The 21,352-nt window shown below is 40.4% G+C and overlaps 1 protein-coding gene across 8 annotated transcripts in view; it reads left to right on the plus strand.

Annotated features, from left to right (window-relative positions):
- The window catches only part of NHSL1 (NHS like 1), a 215,543-nt gene that overhangs the window by 94,117 nt on the left and 100,074 nt on the right, over positions 1-21,352 (plus strand). Inside the window, exon 1 of one of the 8 annotated variants that reach the window (XM_019732763.3) lies at positions 18,861-19,149. The exons of 6 other annotated variants lie outside the window; for them this stretch is intronic. In XM_019732763.3, coding sequence (XP_019588322.3) covers positions 19,134-19,149 — 16 coding nt within the window. In that variant the 5' untranslated portion in view covers positions 18,861-19,133. Of the gene's footprint in view, positions 1-18,860; positions 19,150-21,352 lie in introns of those variants that run through there. One more of the 8 variants, XM_074333634.2, reaches the window with a different exon arrangement.

Raw genomic sequence — 21,352 nt, forward strand, 5'->3', positions numbered from 1 at the left:
TGCATCTGGAGCATTTTCATGTTTTGCTTTGTCTTCTGGCTGTTAGCATTGGTTTAAACAATATGTAATGAGCTCCTGCTTTGTTTCCAGCGCTGTGGAAGGTTTTCAGGGGAAACTGGTGACTAATAGTATTTATTCTGCACTCCCCCTATCTGGCTCACTTCCCCTTCTCTTGTCAAAGAAAACCTAAAGAGGTGGAATAATAAAGGGGTCTGCTCTCATTGGGCAGAGCGTGTGTTGTTGTGTTCCCAGGCCTCTGTTCAGCTGGGCAGAGGCGTGATTGATGATCCTGTATTGGCAGGTCAGCAGATAGAGAGGGTAATTGACATGCACAGCCTCCATTTAAACAATGCTTTCGGTCTCTTTTTCTGGACTATGTGACGTGTATTTATAACATGACCAAATCTGAATATTTGGATTTCAGTTCTCTCTCTTCATAGGGACTACAGAAATGGCAAGAGAATGGCCTTACTAGGTATCAATGGTGATGGATAATCCACACACGAGATAATCAATTGTTGAGGGTGGGTGTTGGCTCTATTTAAAGTCATTTCATCCCCATGTCCTCCCTAATAAAATAGTTGTAGAAAACAGGATCCATGTGCATCATTAGATTAGCAATGACTTCAGATATTACAATGGAGAAAAATGGCATGGAAGACCAAAAGCAGCAAGATCAAGATCTCATTTCCTTGTAAATAACTGTGATTTATTTTTGACCGTAAAAATCTTTAAAATTATTGGATTAAAGAACACTTTCTTCATGGCATTACAGAAGCCTAAAAAATATTGGCAAATATTGTCAATGTAGCACCCCAAATTTGAGAGTAAAACTAGATAAATAAGCAGTATTTATTTTGAGGGTCATTATATATATCGGAAAAATAATAAAAGAGGTAAGAAGAATGTTCTCCATGCAGTGAATGAGTTTTCCTGCTTTCTTTCTACTGAAATTGACATTCTGTGAAAGACACAAACAGTGAGTGCCCCTTAATATTTTATCTGGTTCATTGAGACTGCCCTTTTTTGACCTTTGATTATTTTTTCTTTTGATGGTAGGAATCTCTGTTGTCTCACTACCTTGTTTTATGGCAAAAATGATTTTATTTGTTATTAAATTGATGAAGTTCTATTGAAATGATGTTTCATGTAATAGGCTTAGTTTATTTACTTATTTTAAAAAGTTTGTGGGTTTGTTTTGAGAGTTAGACATACTTAGATTGCTAGAAATATTTTAGAGTGATAAAAGAAGTAACTTATTGTCAGCTTAGTTTTTGGACGTGAGTAAACTGTTTTTTTCCAGTGAAAATGTCTTTACTGGGTTTTGGAAACATTTGTAAACTTGTTCTTTTCAAACAGTTATTTAAATAGTATTATTAAAATACCCTGTGTATTAATCAGGCTTAGTTTTTATAAGTCTCTTGCAGTTATTATAGATGTGTTATATTTCCATGTGATTTCAAGGGTTTTTTTGTTTAAGTATATTATTTTCTATCAAATTAAAAATTTTTAAACTGCAATATTTTCTGTGAAATACTTCAGTTAACCAGTCGTGTCAGTTTTCCCTCCTCAGGGCCTGTGTGTCTGCACCCACTTGCCATCTGAACCCTGGGGCAGGCTCTCCTGCGCTCTTACCTGGTCTCCTGAATGGTCTTCTACCCTTTCTTGTGAGCTTCACGCTTGTGCTTCTTTAAGCCATCCTTGAGTCTACACTGCAATCAGAGTCGTCTTCCTAAAATACAACTGTAATCGAGCCCCTCTTCAGTGGTTCCTCGTTGTCTACAGAATGACTGATGCCCATGTCACTTAGCATAGCATGAAATCCTGCACAATCTGAGCTTCTCTGTCCCCTGTCCCTTTTAACTCCAGAAAAAGCAAATGGACCCATTGCTCTTTCATGACTCTAGAACTTTGCATCTCCCATTCCCTGCCATTACCACTTCCTGAGCCAGGATGCTGCATTCCCTTCCTCTGCCTACGGACTTCCTGCTTAACCCTCTAGAGTCTCTTTAAAGCTCTGTAAAGTTTTCCCTAATCCCCAAAGGGCAGAGCTGTTGACTCTCTTCTCTGTGTTATGTCTCTACCTTCAACATGTCTTGGTAATTGCTTTTATCATGCACTGGATTATCCTTATTTGTTTACTTGTCTTCAGTGTCGTTAGCTGGACTCTTTTAGGGCACAGGCCAAGTCTTGTATACCGTTTTCATCCCCAAGGCTGAGTGCTGACTGAGTGCGCATAACTCATCGGGGGCAGTGTGGCCAGTGCTCTCTGCGCGACCAATATGCCAGACACACACTCTCTGCATCTGCCTAAAGTACGTGGGTGCTGGGTTGATTGTAGTAATGAACATAATCTTACAAGTGCTCCCAACTCTGAACTTTGTTGAGTGTAGCAAAAGAGAGGGTTCAGTTTGTGGGAACATAATTTTGGTGGTGGTCCACTCTTTTCTGTTGCTCCACTCAACCTGTGCGCGGAGCAAATACCTTGTAGAAATTGTAGAAATGTTTGATCGTGACTGTTTTGACCATTAGTGAAGTTCACTTAGTGAAAGAGATGAGGTATGGGATGGATGAGGCCATGCCTGATGAGGGGAGGTGGTGCTGTGCTATTGCAATCTTAACCCGGTCCCCTGCTTTCACCTTTGCTCCCCTTCCCCGCCACCCCCGCCCCAAGTCAGGCTAATCTTAACACAGCAGCTTCACTGATCCTGAAAACATCCAACACAAGTCGTGTCATGTAACTTCCCTGCTTTAAACCCTTCAGAGGCTTTCCTTCTCAGTAACTCAAGTCTTCAGGGTGTTCTAGAAGGCCCGACGTGATCTACCTCCTTCACCCATTGCTTCCCTAACCTCAGCACCGTCACGCTCCCCTCACTGTCCTCTAAGTCACGCTAGGCTCTCTGCTGTTTTTAGAACATGCCCTGCAACTTGACCTTGCCCTCTACCTAGAATCCTTCCTGTCTCACTTCTTTCAGACCTTTGGGCAAAAGTCATCTCAGTGATTATTTTAAATTGCTACGTCTTACCCTCATCCTGACCTTCCTATCCCCATCTCTAGTTTTCTCCAAAGCACTTACTGCCATGTAATATACTTACATACATTATGTGTTTATTTTTGGTACTGCCTGTCTCCTCGAACTAGAAATTAACCTCTAAGACAGGAGAGATTTTTTTGTATGTTTCGATAACCGATGTTCCCCAAGCCTGGCCCATCGTAGGTGTTTAATACGTTTTAATTGACAGGGAATATATGATGCAGAGAGCATTAGACCAGGAAATCTGAGTGTTTCACTTCTGTCACTTGCTAGTTGTGTGACCTGGAACAAGTCCTGTGATCAGTTTAGACTCTAGCTTTAATTTCTGTAAAATGGGATAATCCCTAGCCATCATACATATGGGTAGCAGGTACCGCTTATTTATTGAATGAATGAATGAATACATGTTTTATAGATACCATGTCAGCCTACAAATTGGATCTGGTGTATTTAATGGAACTGTCTGTGGGGATGGCCGTCTTTTCACTATCAGTAGTCAATGGAGTCACTGATGTCTTTATCCTAGTGTAGAATATGTTATTCTGTAGAATTTTCAGTATGGAAATAAGTGCCTTTGGAGAACTTGAATAACCGAGGCAAACGAAGTGCAAACTCTCCCTTCCTTTACATAATCCTTCAAATATAAGTTTCTACCTCAGTTTTTATGTGAAATCCTGAAATGGTTAAAATAGTAAACTGAAAGTCACATCTAAATCAGTCATCCCGCCCATAAATATTAACAACAGCGAACATTTAATGAGTACTTGCCATGGCTAGACACTATTAATAACACATTACATGAATTAACTCATTTAATAAATATTGTCTGGATACTATAATTGTCCAATAAAAATAATAGTTGGTTTGATAAGCAAGGAAGGATTAGATCATCAGGGAGAACTGAAAACTTGGCAGGGGAACTTAGATGGGATGAGACAGGGAACCCCAGTGTAATTCTTCTAAAAGAGAAATAACATTTTGGGGTCTTAGACTCAGTAACTTCTGGCTTGAGGGCGAATGCTCTGCTTTGAGACTATTTGTGTACATGCTTCATACCTCTGCTGCAATGACGGTTTTTGAAGGCTAGTGTGTGTCTTATCCAGTGTCTTGTACTTTGCTGTATGTACACAAGGTCAAGGCAATGTTGAAGGAAAATGGTTCTGGTTACGGCATGCCGAATGGATTGGAGCATCGGGGATGAGAAACTGGGCTAGAACTGAGATGGGGCATAGTTGTTGAGAAGAGACCAAGTGCCAGGGGAAGTGATTATATAGGCAGTTACGAAATTACAGATGTTCATGTTAGGCTGTCTTTATTAAAGGAATCCACAGGTTTTAATAATTATTTGTTCCTGTAGCAACCGCACCTGTGGTGTTTTTTTTCAAAGATACAGTTATATTTTTTCTAGCTTTATGAAATGTAGGTAGCCTTCACCTTAGGAAGATTTGTCATCTTCCCAATTAAAGATATTTATGGTGATCACTGTCTTAATAGATGTGATTGGAAAACGTATGTATAATCAACATACGTATTGTTCATATACACAGATGTGTGTTCTGTGAGGCCGGGGGGGGGGCTGTGAGCTGGTTGCAGTGATGTCTCTGTTGTCTGCCCCTCTCACCCTTGCAGAAGCTCTTCATTATATCTTTAAATTCAGCATCCCCGAGTGTTCTCTGTCATGTATGGCTGACATTTGATGTCTGACTGGTCACCAGAGACTTTAAACCAACAATTATTTAGTTAGTCTTGCTAGAACTGTGCTGGATACTTCCCATTTTGGCTATTTGAACATGGAGGATCCATGGTGAGTGCTTGTCCAGCTGAGCCGTTGTCTGAGACCATCTCTCTGGGAGGACTTGTTAGCTGGGGTCCCCAGCTGTTGCTCCCCCTGCCAATACCACCCTTTACTAGATTCTTTCCCAGGATCTGGGTGTATGTTGTGGGTTCTTGTGTTTGGAGAGCTTCTAATGTTATATAAAGCAACACCTTGAGAAAGCCACATGGATGAGCAAGCCTTCCTCTGAGTCAAGGTGAAAATGGCTTGAATTGTGACTGACCGGGAGTGATATGGTGCACAGGGCGTCCCCAGAGCAGGCGCTCATTAGGGGGAGTGGAATGAAGAGCGACTGCCCTGCCATTTTCATGCCCTACTAGTTTTTTAAAAGGCTGTGTTAAAGGTACTAATGAATGGAAGATAATGGAATAAGGTAGCAGTAGACTGCAGGAAGAAGAGGGGAGAAGGTAAAGGGGAGAAGAGATGAGTCTCCACACCTTTCTCTTCTGCCTTCCCATTGCTGACAGTTTTCTGAGCCCATCTGCTAAGGGAATACAGTGATGGTGGTCTACTGGGATTTGGTCACGTTTCTGAATATGCTGCTTGCATGACTGATTGTACACTTGTTTGATTTTTTATTTGTTTGTTTTTAAGACATAGCTAACTAAAGTTTCTGTACATGATTGGAAAAGGCATGGAACAAGGATAAAGACTAATCTGTTCACTGGTTAAAACAATTTTAGTGGTATAAGTAATTGTCAGGTTTGGGTTCCATATTTACGAGGTCGGACAAATAAGTTCGCGAACTCATCCTAGAGAAAGTGCTACATGCCTCATTGCTGAATATCACTACAGTCACCTTTGAAATGCTCCCTTTGGGAAGCTGTGCACTTAAACCAGCACCTAGTTCAGCCTTCACAGCAATGTTGGAACTCTTTTTCTGGAATGGCCATCAGAGTTGTCGTCGTATTACCCTTAAAGTCCTGAATGTCATCAAAATGTCTTCCTTTCAATATTTCCTTTATATTTAGGTAAAGAAAGGAGTCATTGGGGGCCAGATCAGGTGAGTAGGGGAGGGTGCTCCAATACAGTGATTTGATAACTGGCTAAAAACTCCCTCACAGACAGTGCTGTGTGAGCTGGTGCATTGTCGTGATGCAAGAGCCAAGAATTGTCGGCAAAAAGTTCAGGTCATCTAACTTTTTCATTGCAGCCTTTTCAGCAATTCCATATAGTAAATTAGTTAACTGTCCAGTTGGTACAAATTCATAATGAATAGTCCCTCTGATATCAAAAAAGTTTAGCAACATTGTCGTAACAAGTTCAAAAACTTAATTGTCAGACCTCATATTTATTTTTCTCTAAGGAAAGCCCATTTATAAGCAAAAGCCACAAGCAGTTGAGATTTCAATAAACCACATCACTTGATTTTTGACTTTTCAATAAACTTTAAAAGAGAAAGTGAGAATATATTTTATTGTTGGTACAGTTCCCTTGCCTCTATTCCCGAAGCTTCTCTTTCACTTTGTAATGAGAAACGCCTCAGCTGAAGTAGAAACTGGGTGTCTGATGTTTCTGGATTACGTTTGGAGATAAACCAGAATTCCTACCTGAACAGGTGTGTATTGCTTCAGTCTAAATTGGTTGGGGATTCTTTTACAAAGCACACAAAAGACAACTTGTGAATTTCTCTTGGTGGGTGGCTGTGGCTGGTGCTTGGGCTGGCTGCTGTAGTCATCTTGACTGGTAGTTATTTATTTACATAATGTTTTCACCAATAAAAATTACATAGAGTGCTTTGACTTCCTGGAAAAAGAACTTTGATTTTTACTTTAAAGTAATTTTATTGCAGAGTTAATCAACATACTCTATTCAACTATAAAAAGGTCTTTTAAGTACTTTTTTTTCCTTGCTAGCTTTCCAAGTCCAATTCTTTGTCCTTTAAGTATGAATGTCTGAATGTTGTTCTGGCCTAAGGATCTCAGTTCTGTTAGATTTATAAGCAATTTTCGAGATATGCTTTTGCATTTGGGGCATTATTGTGTACTATTGATGCTTTTATGAAGCTGGAGAGGTTGGGATTTCCCTCCTCCAACCTTCCTTTGGATCGTCAGACCTTCATTTTATCCCATGTGCTGAGATATGTGTCAGTTGATCCAGTTGATCTGTGTTCTTATGTCACTGTAACCAGGGGAAGGCTATATAACTGACTTTTTAGAAGTCTTGAAGGTTATGTTTCAACTCCAACTAATAAAGATTTGAACAAAAAATCTATTTAGTAAATTTTCCTCTAGTTTCTGAGAAAGTTGAGCTAGGTTTCTCTGCAACAAATGCTTATTTGGAATGGGAGAAAGAATCTTGTACAGTGGATCTCTGGGGTGACTATTTTGAGATTTTCAGTGCCCAATAAGTGTAATCATAGTTGTTTTTTTTAAGACAGTGACTTTCAAAAGTTTTGCCTATGTCCAGAGTAATAAATACCATACACTTGTTTCTAGCCCATACAGCAGACACACACACACACACACACACACACACACACACTTATACATATATGCACACATATGCATATACAGTAAGTCTTCATTTAATGCTCTTGATAGATTCTTGGAAACGGAGACTTTAGGTGAAACAGCGTGTAATGAGATGAATTAACCGTTGGCTAATTGATAAAAATAAGAGATAAATTCCTATGGCATATTCTGGTTACAAAAACATCACCAAACTTCTAAATAAAGGCCCAGAACTTTTACTATTAAACATTGAAATAAACTGTGCATACATTTAAGAAAGATAAGTAAAAGCAAGGAAGAGAATAATTTTCCAACTTGCTGATTCCAGTTCAAGGTCAGGGTGGCTGGAGCCTCTCCCAGCAGCTCAGGGTGCAAGGCAGGCACCCACGCTGGACAGGACGCTCTTCCTCTACAGGGTGCATCACACACACACACACACACACACACACACTCACAGACACACACTCACACTCAGTTTGGGACAGGGAAGATATGCCCGTTCACCTCACATGCATAGCTTTGGGATGTGGGAGGAAACGGGAGTACCGGGAGGAATCCCACGCAGACACAGGGAGACTGCACAAGCTCCACACAGACCGTGGCCCCAGCCAAGAATCGACTTTTTTTCTCATCAATGTTATAATGAAATGACATTGAACAAAATGACGTTGTTCAAGGACCTGCTATATATAAAATGAAACAAAAGCTTCGTGAAAATGCTTACCTGTACTGCATGTCTACATGTGATACTCTATTTTCTGTGCTGTTTTATTCTATTCTATTTTAATATACAGAAAATGTCAGTCCTGACGTACAAAAGTGGTTTTGTAACTCCCTGTTAGGGCACAGCCTTCAGTTGGCAAAGGGTGCTTTCAGTACTTCACTTCTTTCAGCAGGGTTTTATTATGCTGTGTACCAGATAACTCCTTCACGATGTTTAGAAGTTACAAACTTCTAAAGTTTCTGCAGCTAGTCCACTGTTGTGTCAATGTTGTAGAAAGGGCTCACACACTCCAGAAGTATCTTGAGAGGCAATGCGGATTAGGATGGAATCTCAGAAAATCCTCTGGTCTGAGAACTCAGGACTGTGATCTGAGCACGTCATTCATTCACCACAGTCAAGGCCTCTTCTAGGCTCCCCTCTATGCTCCTCGCCCAGGGCTGTGTCGTTGAGCAAACGGCAGTGCTGGGCAATCAGCGGGCCGGACCCAGTGATGGTCCCTCCTGGGGCCCAGTGCCACAGAGCCTTGCTAATGCCCTCGGCGGACTACTTGCCCCTGCTGACCCCCCCAAGGGAGAGCTCATGAACAGCAACATCCGACAGATTTCTGCCTTATTCTGGACATTGCTCTGTCATTACTGGCCTACTGTCCATTCCCCAGAGGGGAAAATAAGTTGAGAAGTTCAGTCCATTTAACTTTACTTTCAAATTGTTGGGCTCTAGCATCTATGTATCAGAGATCTTACCTGAACTGGAAGATGGAAGAATAGCTGCGTTTTCTTTGAAACATAAAATTATTGTAAAAAAAATGATGATTAGTTATAGATTCTTTTCTAAATTCAGATCATATGGACTACATATTAGCTTATATAAAGTGTTAGGGAATATGCCTTTTATTTGTTTGTATTTCTATATAACAAATGCTTGCCTCTATTACCTTTCAGGATTTAAGAGTCTTGGATTTTACCCAGTACTCACAGTACACGTTTGGTCTCATTTCATTGTTATGACAGTCCTGTGAGGTGGGCAGGATAAATGGCATTACCCTCTTTTGTGGTGACAAAGCCGTCCCTGAAAGATTAAGTGACCTGAAGCTGTACAGATAATAATGGTATAGACTGGATCTGAATCCACTCTTTGATTTAGTCCCGCACTCTGTGTTAGGACGCTGTGCAACATCTCTGTTCAACCCTCGGAGCACAAGGAAAGCTTGTTTGGAGGCCTTGGTGTCACTGTGAGCAGTCGTTGAACCTCTGATAACTGCTGAAGGCCTAGTGGCGGTGGAGTTTGTGGGGACCTTGGCTTTGGTGTGTAGCTGGTCTCCACGGCCTGCCTTGCCACTTGTGCTGCGAGGCTGGGAGCTTTCTCTTTCGACCTGCCTCCTGTAGTCCCAGCCACTCTCTGGTTTGGTGTTTCTAGCTTGTTACCGTGTGTGAAGGGTCTGGGCAACCCCGTTTATTACAACAGTATTGACCAGAAGATCATAAGGAGATTCTGAACCACAATACCGCGGGTGATACTGTCTGGTCAGGGACCATTTTGACTTCTTGGCCATAGTTTGAGTGGTTGAGTTTGTCAGAAAAGTGATCTCTTGATAAGTGGGATATTACGGTAGTGTGTAAATATGGTTTTTACATGTGTATCTTCTGTTGGCTTTTCTTTGTAGAACAGCTGAATGAAGGACGTGTTTGCCATTAATGTTAGGGAATTGTTGACTATCTGCTCACCTCAGTTCTTTTTGTAAACGTTAACTTTTAAGCACTTCTATTAACACTCTGAGTTTTCAAGTAGGATTATTGCATTGTTTCACTTAATAAGCAAATATAGCTTTTACACTTTTTAGCTTTGGTTTCACCATTAACCACTTTGTCTAATAACATGTTGAGTTCTCACTCCCTCTCTTCTCCCTCCCTTCTCTCCATCTGATATTTGGACACCAGATATATTTTTTTGTTTTTCATATGGGTTAAATTGCCTCCACATATCTTCAGTGTCATATCTTTCTTCACATCATCTGTTTATAGAGAAGTCAAAAAATTGTGACGGTAAGACATATTTCTCTGAATAATTCATATTATCTGAAACCAATTCTACTCCACTGAACATTTTTGGCCAAACACTACAAATGACATCTGATCCTCACGAACACAGATGGGGTTATAGAAAATGAGACTGGAAAAGCTGATTTGACTTTCTGCCTTTTCTGTGCATTTCTTAACAAACACTATTTATATCCCAATACTCAGAATAAACATTATCTTGTCATACTCTGTGTTGAAATGCTACAATCCTCATTTTGTATCCTAGGACTACTGTAGTTGCTTAATGAATACTTTGATTTATATATCAGAGAATTGCAAAAATGTCTGGATGCCATGTGAATAAGTTGAAAGTAGAGATTTAAAAAGTATTATTTTCTGTGATGACTCAAGAAATGAGGCTCAGAGAAAAGCAACGATTTCAAAAGCTCTCTCATTCTCCAAACATTAGGGAATTGATCAAAGATGCTCTTTCCTGGTATCACAAGCTTTTCACACCCGCTCTCTGCTTTGGTTGTAAAATCTCAGAGATGATGACGATCGCAAAGATGCTTTTCTTTTCAGGTGAAGTGATATTAAAAGAGTTATGACTGTTTTGTAGATGCCTAATTAAACAACTTGAGCAGTTTTTTAGTGAGAGAGCTTATTGAAGCAGTGACCACATACTTTCTCAGTGCCGTTTGAGAGCATTTGAGTAAATATTCAGATATAGTCCCTAAGTTGGAGCTGTAAAGGGATCCAAGTAGAGTTACCTGAATAAAACACAGCTAACTTGTTAGGTCTGGAAGGAACCTCACAGATCTCTTGTGGGACAGATGAGAAGTGAGGATCCCAGGAGGTGAGTTACTTAGGACTTCACAACGGATAGTGGCCCAGTTAGCCTGCGCCCTTACATTCCTTTCTCTTCTCTTAAATGGTATTGCGATTGTGTTCCTTTCTATTTGTTTCTTTAATTTTGACATTCCTGACTCCCTGTGAAGATCAAGTGATAGATTCCTTTGCTGACCTTTCAGAGCAGGTTTGGGAAGCTTTTCGTTCACTTTGTATCTCACAGAAGTTTTCTAAATAGATATGCCCAAGACAAGCAACTTACTATTGAGAGCACAGGCAGAGGACACCAACCCTGAAAACAGACTCTCCGGCATCACTTTGATTCCAGTCACAAAAGCAAAATTCATTCAGCTTTCAAAGAATTAAAGGGAGAAAAACCCAAACCCCCAAACCAAACAGAAAACCCTAAGGGCCCCAGGCTGCAGCCTTTCTTTTGTATGAATGGAAGCCCTGAAAGACTATAGAATATCTTAATAGAGCTGTCAGAAGCACACCTGCCTCAGAAGAAGTAAGTGCATTTTAAAACTTTTAACTTAGTAGTCTATTTTAGACATGCAGCTTTCTTTCCTTTCGAGGGGCTGTAGATTTATTATCGTTAACAGCTGAATTTGCAGAGATGCATTAAATAAAAATAGAACACGAATTAATGGCAGCCATTAACAGGGACAGAATTGTAGGTGACTCCTGTTAGAACTTAACTGATGTTAATCCAGGGTGAGAGAGAGAGAGAGAGAGAGAGAGAGAGAGAGAGAGAGAGAGAGAGAGAGAGAGAGAGAGAGAGAGAGGAGAGAGGAAGAAGGAAGAGAGGAAGAGGTAAAACAAAAATGAAAAAGGAAAGGCTTAGCTCTGTTTGGCGTGGTCACAGAGGAGGATCAGAAAAGAGCTGTTTCTGTGGGAAGCTGTTCTCTGTGGACCTTGTAACTCTGTGATTATCATGCACCGTGGCAAGACGCCTCCCTGAAATTGGTCTGCCAATTTGAAGAGTCATTTTCTTGCTTATTTTTAAACTCCTAAGAACAGGGAAATAGACTGAATGAGCCTAAATGGTGTGGTTTCCTCAAACCATTATTGTTGTAAATCCTATGGGTCCTGAAATAACTGGCTATTCCTGAAGTTTCAAACTGCCTGGCTGTTCAGAAGACTTGGCGGTTGAAAGGGAAATGATTAGCTCCTTCCTTTAAGCATTGTCACCAAGGTTTTAGTGGGTCAAAAGTTGGAGAATGTGGTGATTTCAGAAATAAACTACCTTTTTATAGAAATTTCAAGTTCCTTACAGAGCTTTGAGTTTTTCAAATATAGAGTTGGTTTCAAACTAAAGTATTTTAAATGTATAAATCTTAAGTAACTTAAATATTACAAAAACACATTATCAGGAGCCTGGGCATTTTAACTAGGTATGTCTTCCTTTTAATTTTTATCTTTTTGCTTGATGATTAAAAGCAATTATAGTTCAGTTACTCTTTCTGGTTATGGGCTTATGTTTTATTAAACAAGTAAATTGTGGCAGAATTTGTGTTCCTCCTGATTGGCTGATTCACGATTTTGAATAATTCTGATTTATAGACTGACTTCTCTTTAGAATGATTTAGGGTAGTGATTTTGTGGGCAGAAGACTTGCACCTGTTTCTGTAGTTGAAAGTTGGTTATTATTTTAACTTCCTTAGATTACTGAGATGTTTAGGAGAAAATGATACAGATGACCTTTTTATTTTAGGTTAGTTGTTTTTTTGGGGGGGGCTGTGGAATTGCCATTGATATGTGTATTTTAGGAGTCAGTCCTTCAAGGAGCACATTGATGAAATATATAGCATGACAGGATATGAAGTTATTTTTATGTACTTTAACCTAGACTCTCCAAAATGTAGTCTACATATATTAGGCAAACTGACAATGGCGGAGCTTGAAGAGAGTTAAATTTAGACTCTAGTTATTTTGTTTTTCTCTTATAATTCATTTCATGATAAGCTCACTAAGAAAGGGGATTTGGGGTCATTATGACATCTTTGGTATCCTCCCTCCAGCTGGACACACTGACTACAACATTTTTGTGTGGACATTTCCAGAAAAATTCCCACCCCCTCCATTTTCATCATCTTTCAAATATTTAATTTAGGCTGAATGAGAGTAGGAATAACAGCTTTCTGAGTTTGATCTGGAGAACTTGCCTTGAGAGAGAGTGGTGTCTGTGTTTGTGGGTTTGAAAATGAGTCTTCTTCAGACTTAATTTTTTTTAATGTGTTTTTTATTGAGAAATAATTTACATATTACATTAACTTCAGTAATGATCAGTATAATGATTTGATATTTGTGTATATTGTGATAGACTATTAATCTTTAAATAAATTATTTATAAACATTCCACCATAAGTTTATTAATGATCAGTAACTCTTATTGAATAATGAGTTTCAGTACAATTTTATGTAGGAAAAAGATAGTATCTATTTATTTAATTTTTAAGAATTATGTTAAATATTATGACTTTTCATAGGAATCATGGTGCTGTTGGATAGCTTTCTCATCCAGGTCTTATACACTTTCTATTAACTGTTTGCTTTGGGATAAAATACTTAAGGGATATTAATTCTGGTTTATGCTAAGAACATTGGTCATCTATTATGTTCCAGCCAACCCACGGGGACTGGAGGTTAAGTATGAATGAACAAGTTCCTACTTTGAGGAGCTCTCATTTTAGGTGGGCAGACAGAATTGTGACATTTATGAAAGCTGCGGAAATAAAGTACCACGGAGAGATTGATTCTACTGGGGGAGAGAAGCATGGTCAAAGGAAGCTTAGAGAAGTGAAAAACCGGCTGTGGGGTGGGGGCTGCATTCCAGGCAAAGGAAATCCTTGCCTGACCGAGGACCGCGGAGGTATGAGACTATATGGAGTATGGCACCAAGCCTGCTGACGGCCGCCGAAGGGGGATATGGCCAGAACATTTTGGGAAAAGAACTGCATCCAAGTCCAGAAGGAACTTTATTGCTAGATGGGGAGTTTGGGATTTATCCTGACCTTGTGTTTTTTACATAAGTTGGAAACATGATTTTTTTTTCCTTAAGGGAGAGAATGGAGCAATTGGAGCTCTTTGGGAAAGATGTAGTATGTATGATGGTCAGAAAAAAATAAAGTACTCCCAAGGTAGAAAGAAATACTGTAGCTGAAAGACACCTCTCAGCCATAGGCACTACTTTTGGAAGCTTCGTCAGGGCGGGCTGAATGGAGCAAGGCTGCCTCGTGAAGACTGCGTCCTTTTGCCGTTGCCTGTGTGTGTACTGTGCTCCTCGGCAAGTGGGTCGGGTTACAGACTGGAGCCTGGTGGACAGCAGTGGAGTCAAGGCAATTCGACACATTGAAGAGAGATCAGGAGAGGCTGTGAGCTTCTCTAAGCTGAGAGCTCAGGTCAACTTGGAAACTCACTGTATTCCCAGGGAAGATGGAAACCAGTGGGACCCAAGGGTTCTTGAAAAAAAGTCAGTTCACTTGGGTATTGGGAGAACTAATGTGCCTTGAATGAAATTAGACACAGATTTCATGATAAGGGGCTACATGAGGGCTGCTTTCTTGGTTGTGATGTCAAGGAGCCCAAACTTGGTTGTGAAGAAAAATTGAAATAACCATAAGAACTGGCTTAAGAGGGAGTATTTAAAAATAGCCAACTAGGACAGAGCTGCCATGATTCCGGGAGGAAATACAATGATGAGAATGAGGCTACGTGAGGCCAGAAACCATTGAAGAACCCCAGTGAAATATTTGCTGGTTATCTTGGAGCTCCGTAGTTGGTTTGTGTCCAGCACAACATAGCCTGTCTCTTGAACAAGCAACAATTCAGATGTCTCCTAAAAGAAAAGTGAGAGCAAAAAGTTTGAAGGTTGCCCTTGGGTTCAAGTAGGTCAGCCCGGTTCCAGAGTGCAGAAAAATCAAACAGGATACAGGGTCAGAGGATGACAGGAGGAGGAAGTGTCTGGAACAAAGACCTGTGTTCCAGATTTCCCAATGATGGACAAACGCTGCCTACAGAGGTGGCCGGACTGGAGCAGCAGAACTGCGACCATAAAAAGTAACCAGGGAAAGTGAAATTAGCCCAAGTCAGGTTATAATGCTGTGTTTTTCTGTCTTTCTGTTGGGCCTGTTGTAGTAAAAACATATATAGAAAAACCCAGACTGAATCTCTCTCTTTTCTGGGAAATTCCGAAGTATTCTAGAACAGTCTAGAAATCGGAAGTATTCTAGAACTTTGGTAAGATGTTCAGATGGTGTCAGGCAGGAAGGTCTCAGGGGCCCGTTAGCCTTGGCCACCAGAGTGGCTTCTTGTCCTGGGAACTGGCTTAACTTGGTCCTTCTAATCTTAAAGGAATCAGGGGGTGTCAGCACTTTCAGTCTCTGGCGGTATAAGGAAAAGTGGAAAGTGGTGATTGGGGCCATGTCTTCAGTCTCCTCTGACTTTGAAAGCATTGAAATGCATGCCCAGAGGTAGAGGTATGAAAAGAGGCCTTGCCTGATGGAATGCGTTTCTAGTTGATGTGAAACCTATCCTTGCCTGGGTATAGAGACGGATTTTTCTATCTTTGCCTGACTTGTTTGTTAAGAGTAAGAGTCAGGATGCATAGAGAGAAAATAGGGCTTGCCTGTTTTTCTTATATAATTTTATTTTCTGTTTTGCCAGAAACAAAGTACAATTTTGAGCCCTCTAGATTCATTAACTGTATGCACTATGCAAATTAATTCCTAATTTACCCATATCCCCACTATTTTATTGAAACAACAACAAAAAAATTGTTTTAGCACACACATTTCATAGTACTGGACTGGTTTGGATGACATAAGTATCTAAAAATTTTTGGCTGTATGTGTGGCTACCACGCCCTCTGGCCGAGATAATAATGTTAAACTTTAACATGATGCTAGATGATGTAGTCGTACAGGGGAGAAAAGTGGTTGCTGCTCTAAGGTCATGGTTGGAAAGGCAAGACCTTTGTCTTGTCCAGAGGGCTGTAAATTCTGCGAGTGTTCGTCACCCTGGGCCCGCTCCCTCCACATAGGCTTCCTGGGTATTTATTTTTCTCATTCAGTAGCAGTGATCAGTGGTGGCAGATAATAACAATTTTAATGGATACATCTTCCCCACCCCCATAGTTTGAAAAGTGTGCTTTTTCATGTTTTATTTCTCAAATGTGTTCACACTTGTTTGATAGTGAAAAGCAGGGATTTAAAAAAGTGATAATCTTATATTTGATATTAGTAGAAGCCTATTCTGTTTCTACTGCTTGAGTTTTATGCTGTGAACTTTTCAGATGGTGCTGCCGATAATTTCACTAATTGACTAGAAGATGGTATTTATGATATTTAGGAGTACTATGTTATAGGAAGATTTTTTGTTTTTTTCAATTGAGAATTTAGCCACAATAAGTTCAGTGGTATGGAAAAAAATAGGTTTTAAGCCCAGGTAGTCATTAACTGAAGTTAATTTAAAAAGAAAAAAAAAAATCATGCCCCCTCTCCTATAATGGTTACCTTGCTAAATGTATTAGTTTTCTGGTGCTATGTTAACAAATTAGCACAAATGGGGTGGCTTCAAACAACAAAAAATAATTTTCTCACAGTTCAGGAGGCCGGAAGTCTGAAATCAAGGTGTTGGTAAGGCCACGCTCACTTCCGCGGCTCTAGGGGAAGAGTCGTTTTTGCCTCTTCCGGCTTCTGATGCCTCCCGGTGTTCCTTGCCTTGTGGCAGAATAACTCCCATCTTTTCCTTCATTTTCACACAACCTTCTCCGTGTTGCCATGTGTCCTTGTTTTCTTCCTATAAGGACAGTTATTGTCCTTAACGCTACCCTAATCTAGTACCATCTCATCTTGATCCTTACCTTAAGTGCATCTGAAAAGACCCTATTTCCACATAAGGTCACATCCTCAGGTTCTGGGTAGACAGGAATTTGGGTACCACTGTCCGACCCATTACTTAGATTATAGAGTTTTTCACCCGGTTAGGAAGAGCAGCTTAATTAGATGGCAATAGGCAAGAAGCTATTGTTGATCATTATTAGTTTTGTGTATTCTATTATATATCTTACCACATTGTATTATAGTTGTTTGTTCACCCACCTGCCTCTTGCACTAAACCATGTGAGGCAAAGATTATCTCTTTTCCTGACACAATGCATCTAACAAAATGCTTATCATATATTATTATATATATATCAATATATGTGACAGCCAAAAAATTAATGGAGTAGGCTAGAAGGATGGAATCTTAGAGTAAATTTAGCCTCCACATTCAATCCCCACATTTATAGGACATGACCTGCAATGGAGACCGGCTAGATAATGCTACGGATGCAGCTGCAATCAGGTTCTCCTTACTTTCCAATTCCGTGTTTTTTCCCAGCATATAAACTTGTCTCCATATTAAAAGGTTTGATTGTGAGTATTCATAGTGTGCTATTAAAAGCACACAACCACCCCCAACCCTGGGTACTAACCGATGTTCAGAAGTCTTAACTCTTCAAGGTGTAGAGTTTCTCTCTTTATGTATTATTTAAAAAGTTGTGTCTAACCCACAAGAATACTTTCAGGAATACCTTTGCAATTTATAAATTGCTTGGAAGGCCACTCAAGACAGTAAAGGACAAGGTATGACGCCTGCCATTCATGGGGAGTGTCACGTGGTGAGAGTGTCACGTGGTGAGAGTGTCACAAGGCTGAGTCAGGTGGTTTGGCATTGATCTTGCCACTAGTTAGTGGGCAAATCACCTCATCTCTGAGCCAGTGTACCAGAGGAGATGAGCTAGAAGGTTCCTTCTAGTTCTGTTCTAAGAGCTAATATCACATTGCTTGTCATTAGCCATGCAGCCTTATTTCATTCCAACCCCAGTAAGCTGCTAGCTAGGGACTTCTGATTTTTTTGTGTGTGTGTGTGTGATCTTAGCAACTAGTGCAGTGTCTTCCTCCTGGTAGGGAACTTCTTAACCAGACACTGCTGGTGATACTGGGAGATGAGGAGCAGAAACCCAGCTAGGCTATCTGGAACTGATGTTGAAATCCAAAGACACAGAGCATCCATACTATGGAGCAATGGCTGCAGCCATCAAACCCAGGACGCAGACAGATAGATTGGTTCTGTGAGTCAGTTTCCTGCATCCTGTGGAGTCAAAAGGAAGACCTGCACACAGCAACTGGCCTTGGGAACAATGGCCATTTCCTGTGGCCAGGGGACTGGAGAGTCTCTGAGGGCTGTGGGCTACTCATTGTCACACTGTGCTTTCAAGCAGGGTGCTCCTGAGGCCGCATTTATAAACCATTTTTCTTCGGATCTGAAATAAAATTCCTTCTTTTGCTTTTGAAACTGTATTAAAGAGTTTATATAGTAAAGTGGTCCTCAACTCGCCGGAGGGAATTTAGCTTCCCATTGGAGGGGGAGAAGCGTCATGATCTGATTAGGGCTGCAGTAGAGTTAGAAATTCACATCCTCAGTGCCGGCGTAAGGCTATTCATCTTTGTTTCCTCATCTGAAAATGGGCATAACTTCCTTCACAGTTTTGTCCTAACGCTCAAGTTTATGAACAGCAGTAGGAATAATAATGAGTCAACATGGCCACAGTGCTTATTACTATGTACCCGGTACAGTTATGAGCACTTGGCTTACGTTCACCCCTTTATGTCGACCCAGACAGCTGTGTGCAGTTTCATTTCATAATGTTTGGTGCTAATTATGTACCAGTAGATGGGTTGTTCCATGTCGGACCAAAAAAGTTAGAGTACGTGTAGCAAAGGAATGCTGAAGTCAAACAATAGTCATTATGAATAGCAAACAGTTAAACTGAGTCCAGTGATCGCTTTTTGTGTGTGTTGTTGGTCACATGAGGTGCTCCATCTGCTGCCATGGAAAACGCTGCTAGAGAAGACAAACAAGTGGACTTGTCCTCACTCCATCCTCCCCTGGACTGTAGGAACTGTGATGACTGCTCACTCCCGCGCCCCTCACTTTCCAAGATGATCCTGGCTGATTTTATGGTGTGAAACAATGTATGAGAGATAGGGAGGTGTCAGCAGCTCAGCCCAGAGAGCTGGGGATTGGGCAGTGGCTTCCTGTGATCCCAGGCGCTGGCTGGCTGCCCTGCTCTCTGGCAGTGAGTGCCGGCGAGGTGGGCTGGGAGACAGCTGTGCCTAGCCCTGCACTCCATCCGACCGCACAGCCCCAGCCCCTCCATGGGACTGCTTCAGAATGTTCTGCCTGAAAGGTGAGGGGGCTCTGGGTCCCTTTGGGTGGTGAAGTTACAGTTGGGAAAATTGTCATGTAGCATCAGAGTCAAAAATCACAGTGTTAGTTCTATTAAAATCAAAGTTTGAGGGAGTTTTGTAAGTATGAAAGTGAAAAAGTCATTGTTCTTTTTGTTGTTGTTATTGCAAACAGGAAGAAAGACCTCCTGCTGGGGAGATGGAATTTTCTTTTAGACAGAAAGGATAGTTCTCCGTTTGGGTGTGTTTCGTATGTGTTTTGTCATAGACAAGAGTAGTGAAAAGTTTAGAATGAAAGGAAACAGTAAAAGTAGGAATCGTTTGCAGTCGTAGTAGGAGTTCTTTTAGAGAAGCTTTCGTGTAAAGGATTAGACTGACGAAAAAGGGAGAAACAGTTCTCTTGCTTTAAGCTTTAATGTGTGAATTCAAGAATGAAATTAATTTTACTGTAGATATAGTTCTTGTTCTAGCTTTGTATGGATGATAGGGCTTCCCAAATACTCTAAGATGGTGAATATATGAGTCCATGTAGTGATTTTCTGGTATTTTCTTTTTTTAGACAATGATTTTTTCTTCAACTCTGTTTTTCTTCCAACTCTTGTCATAATGTAATTAATTTAGGCATTTGAGAGTGTGTTTGTCTATGAGATTGCTGGAATGAGGGAGTTAAAATGAATTTTCTTGGAACTGGAGTAGATTATTTTGTTCATTTCTTTCAGTGTATGTCATTCTGTTGATGTAAAATTCTTGACAGCTTTTCAATTTTTAGAAATAAAGTGGTCCTGGCTTGCTGTGTTGATTACGCCTTTGTCCTCAGTCTATTAATGAAGGACAGACATAGATTCTCTCTAGTTTTAACTTTCACAGTTTTAACCCTAATTTGACACCTTTAAAACCACCAAAGTCTTTAATATTAAACTTTGAGTTGGGGTTATTTGTTTATACAGTTCGTACAAATTTGATAAAATCGAGGGGGTAAGAACAAAAAAAGCACATCCCATTTTTCTCCCCCTAAGGATTCAATTAATTCATACTATAAAGAGTATCTAGTTGCAGCATATTTCTTAGGAGTTCCATAAGGCTGAAATGAATTTGAATATTTCTGAAAAATAATTTTAGATGAAATGTCACATGCGCTCGTGATGCTGTTTCTTAAAAAGTTGTCTCAAAAAGAAAGAGTGTAACTATGAAGACATGCAGTGTTATTGGATGAGAGTGTCCACTAACCTAGGGGAGCTTCCATAGTGAACTTGAAATCGTTATGATCTAACAATAGTTTAAGATTGAGGATTTTTAATTGAATGCAGGTGTGGAGTTGTTGCAGGGTATGACTTTGGCGGCTTCAACATATTTGTCTCCACCCATTCCCATAACAGTAATTTCATTTTATTAAAGAATCTATCAATTTCATGGACTCTTAGTTTCCGTGGTAACTTAGGGCATTTTAGAAAGTCAAATGAATGGCATGTGATGACAACTGAGTGCTTTTATGCTGAAGAGTGTGTTCTAATCAGGAATCCACAATCCCTTTTAAAGCATACTTTTTGATCTCCTGGCACCCAGGACAAACAGTTGACATTTTGCTCTCTTCCTATGATTTATACCCTCTTGATTTACAGTAATGATTTTTAGGTTGCCCTTTGTGCTACATAGGAGGCAACCCCATGATAAAGTAATAGTGAGTGAGATCCAACACAGGAATATCAAGGGCTCCTGTGATACTTTGTGTTCTTACTGTGTTTGTACTTCCCTTTGTTGGAGACGTTTTCAGAGGTTTCATTAACTGGCCTGTTTCTATGGCTAACTGCGGATCTAGGGGCTGTGGAGTCTGTGGTTATGATTTGCCTTGACTTTAAAGGAAACGTGGCTATACCCTTCTTTTGGGTGAAATCATGTTCCTGTGTATTTCTTTTAATTGTTGAAAGAAAACATTCACATCAGACAGAGTCCCACATTGATGCAAGGTTTCCTTTTCTCCATTTAGACTCCCTTTTTTCTGAAGTCATGTCTACTCAGCTTTTGGTTGATTGGGTGCTGGAAAAATGCCTTCTTGTAAGGGAGATGTCATCTTCGTCATTGCTGTCAACTATAGTAGCTCATAGAGTTACAGTCACTCTCTACTGTTGCCATTGAAGTAGCTCAGATACGCCCACTCCACCCAAGTTGGTTTTGCATGAGCAATGTCTGAGCTCCCAGTCTCTGGGA

This window comes from Rhinolophus sinicus, chromosome 2, assembly GCF_057876585.1.
Source record: "Rhinolophus sinicus isolate RSI-liver-muscle chromosome 2, RSI-T2T, whole genome shotgun sequence".
Taxonomy (NCBI): Eukaryota; Metazoa; Chordata; class Mammalia; order Chiroptera; family Rhinolophidae; genus Rhinolophus; species Rhinolophus sinicus.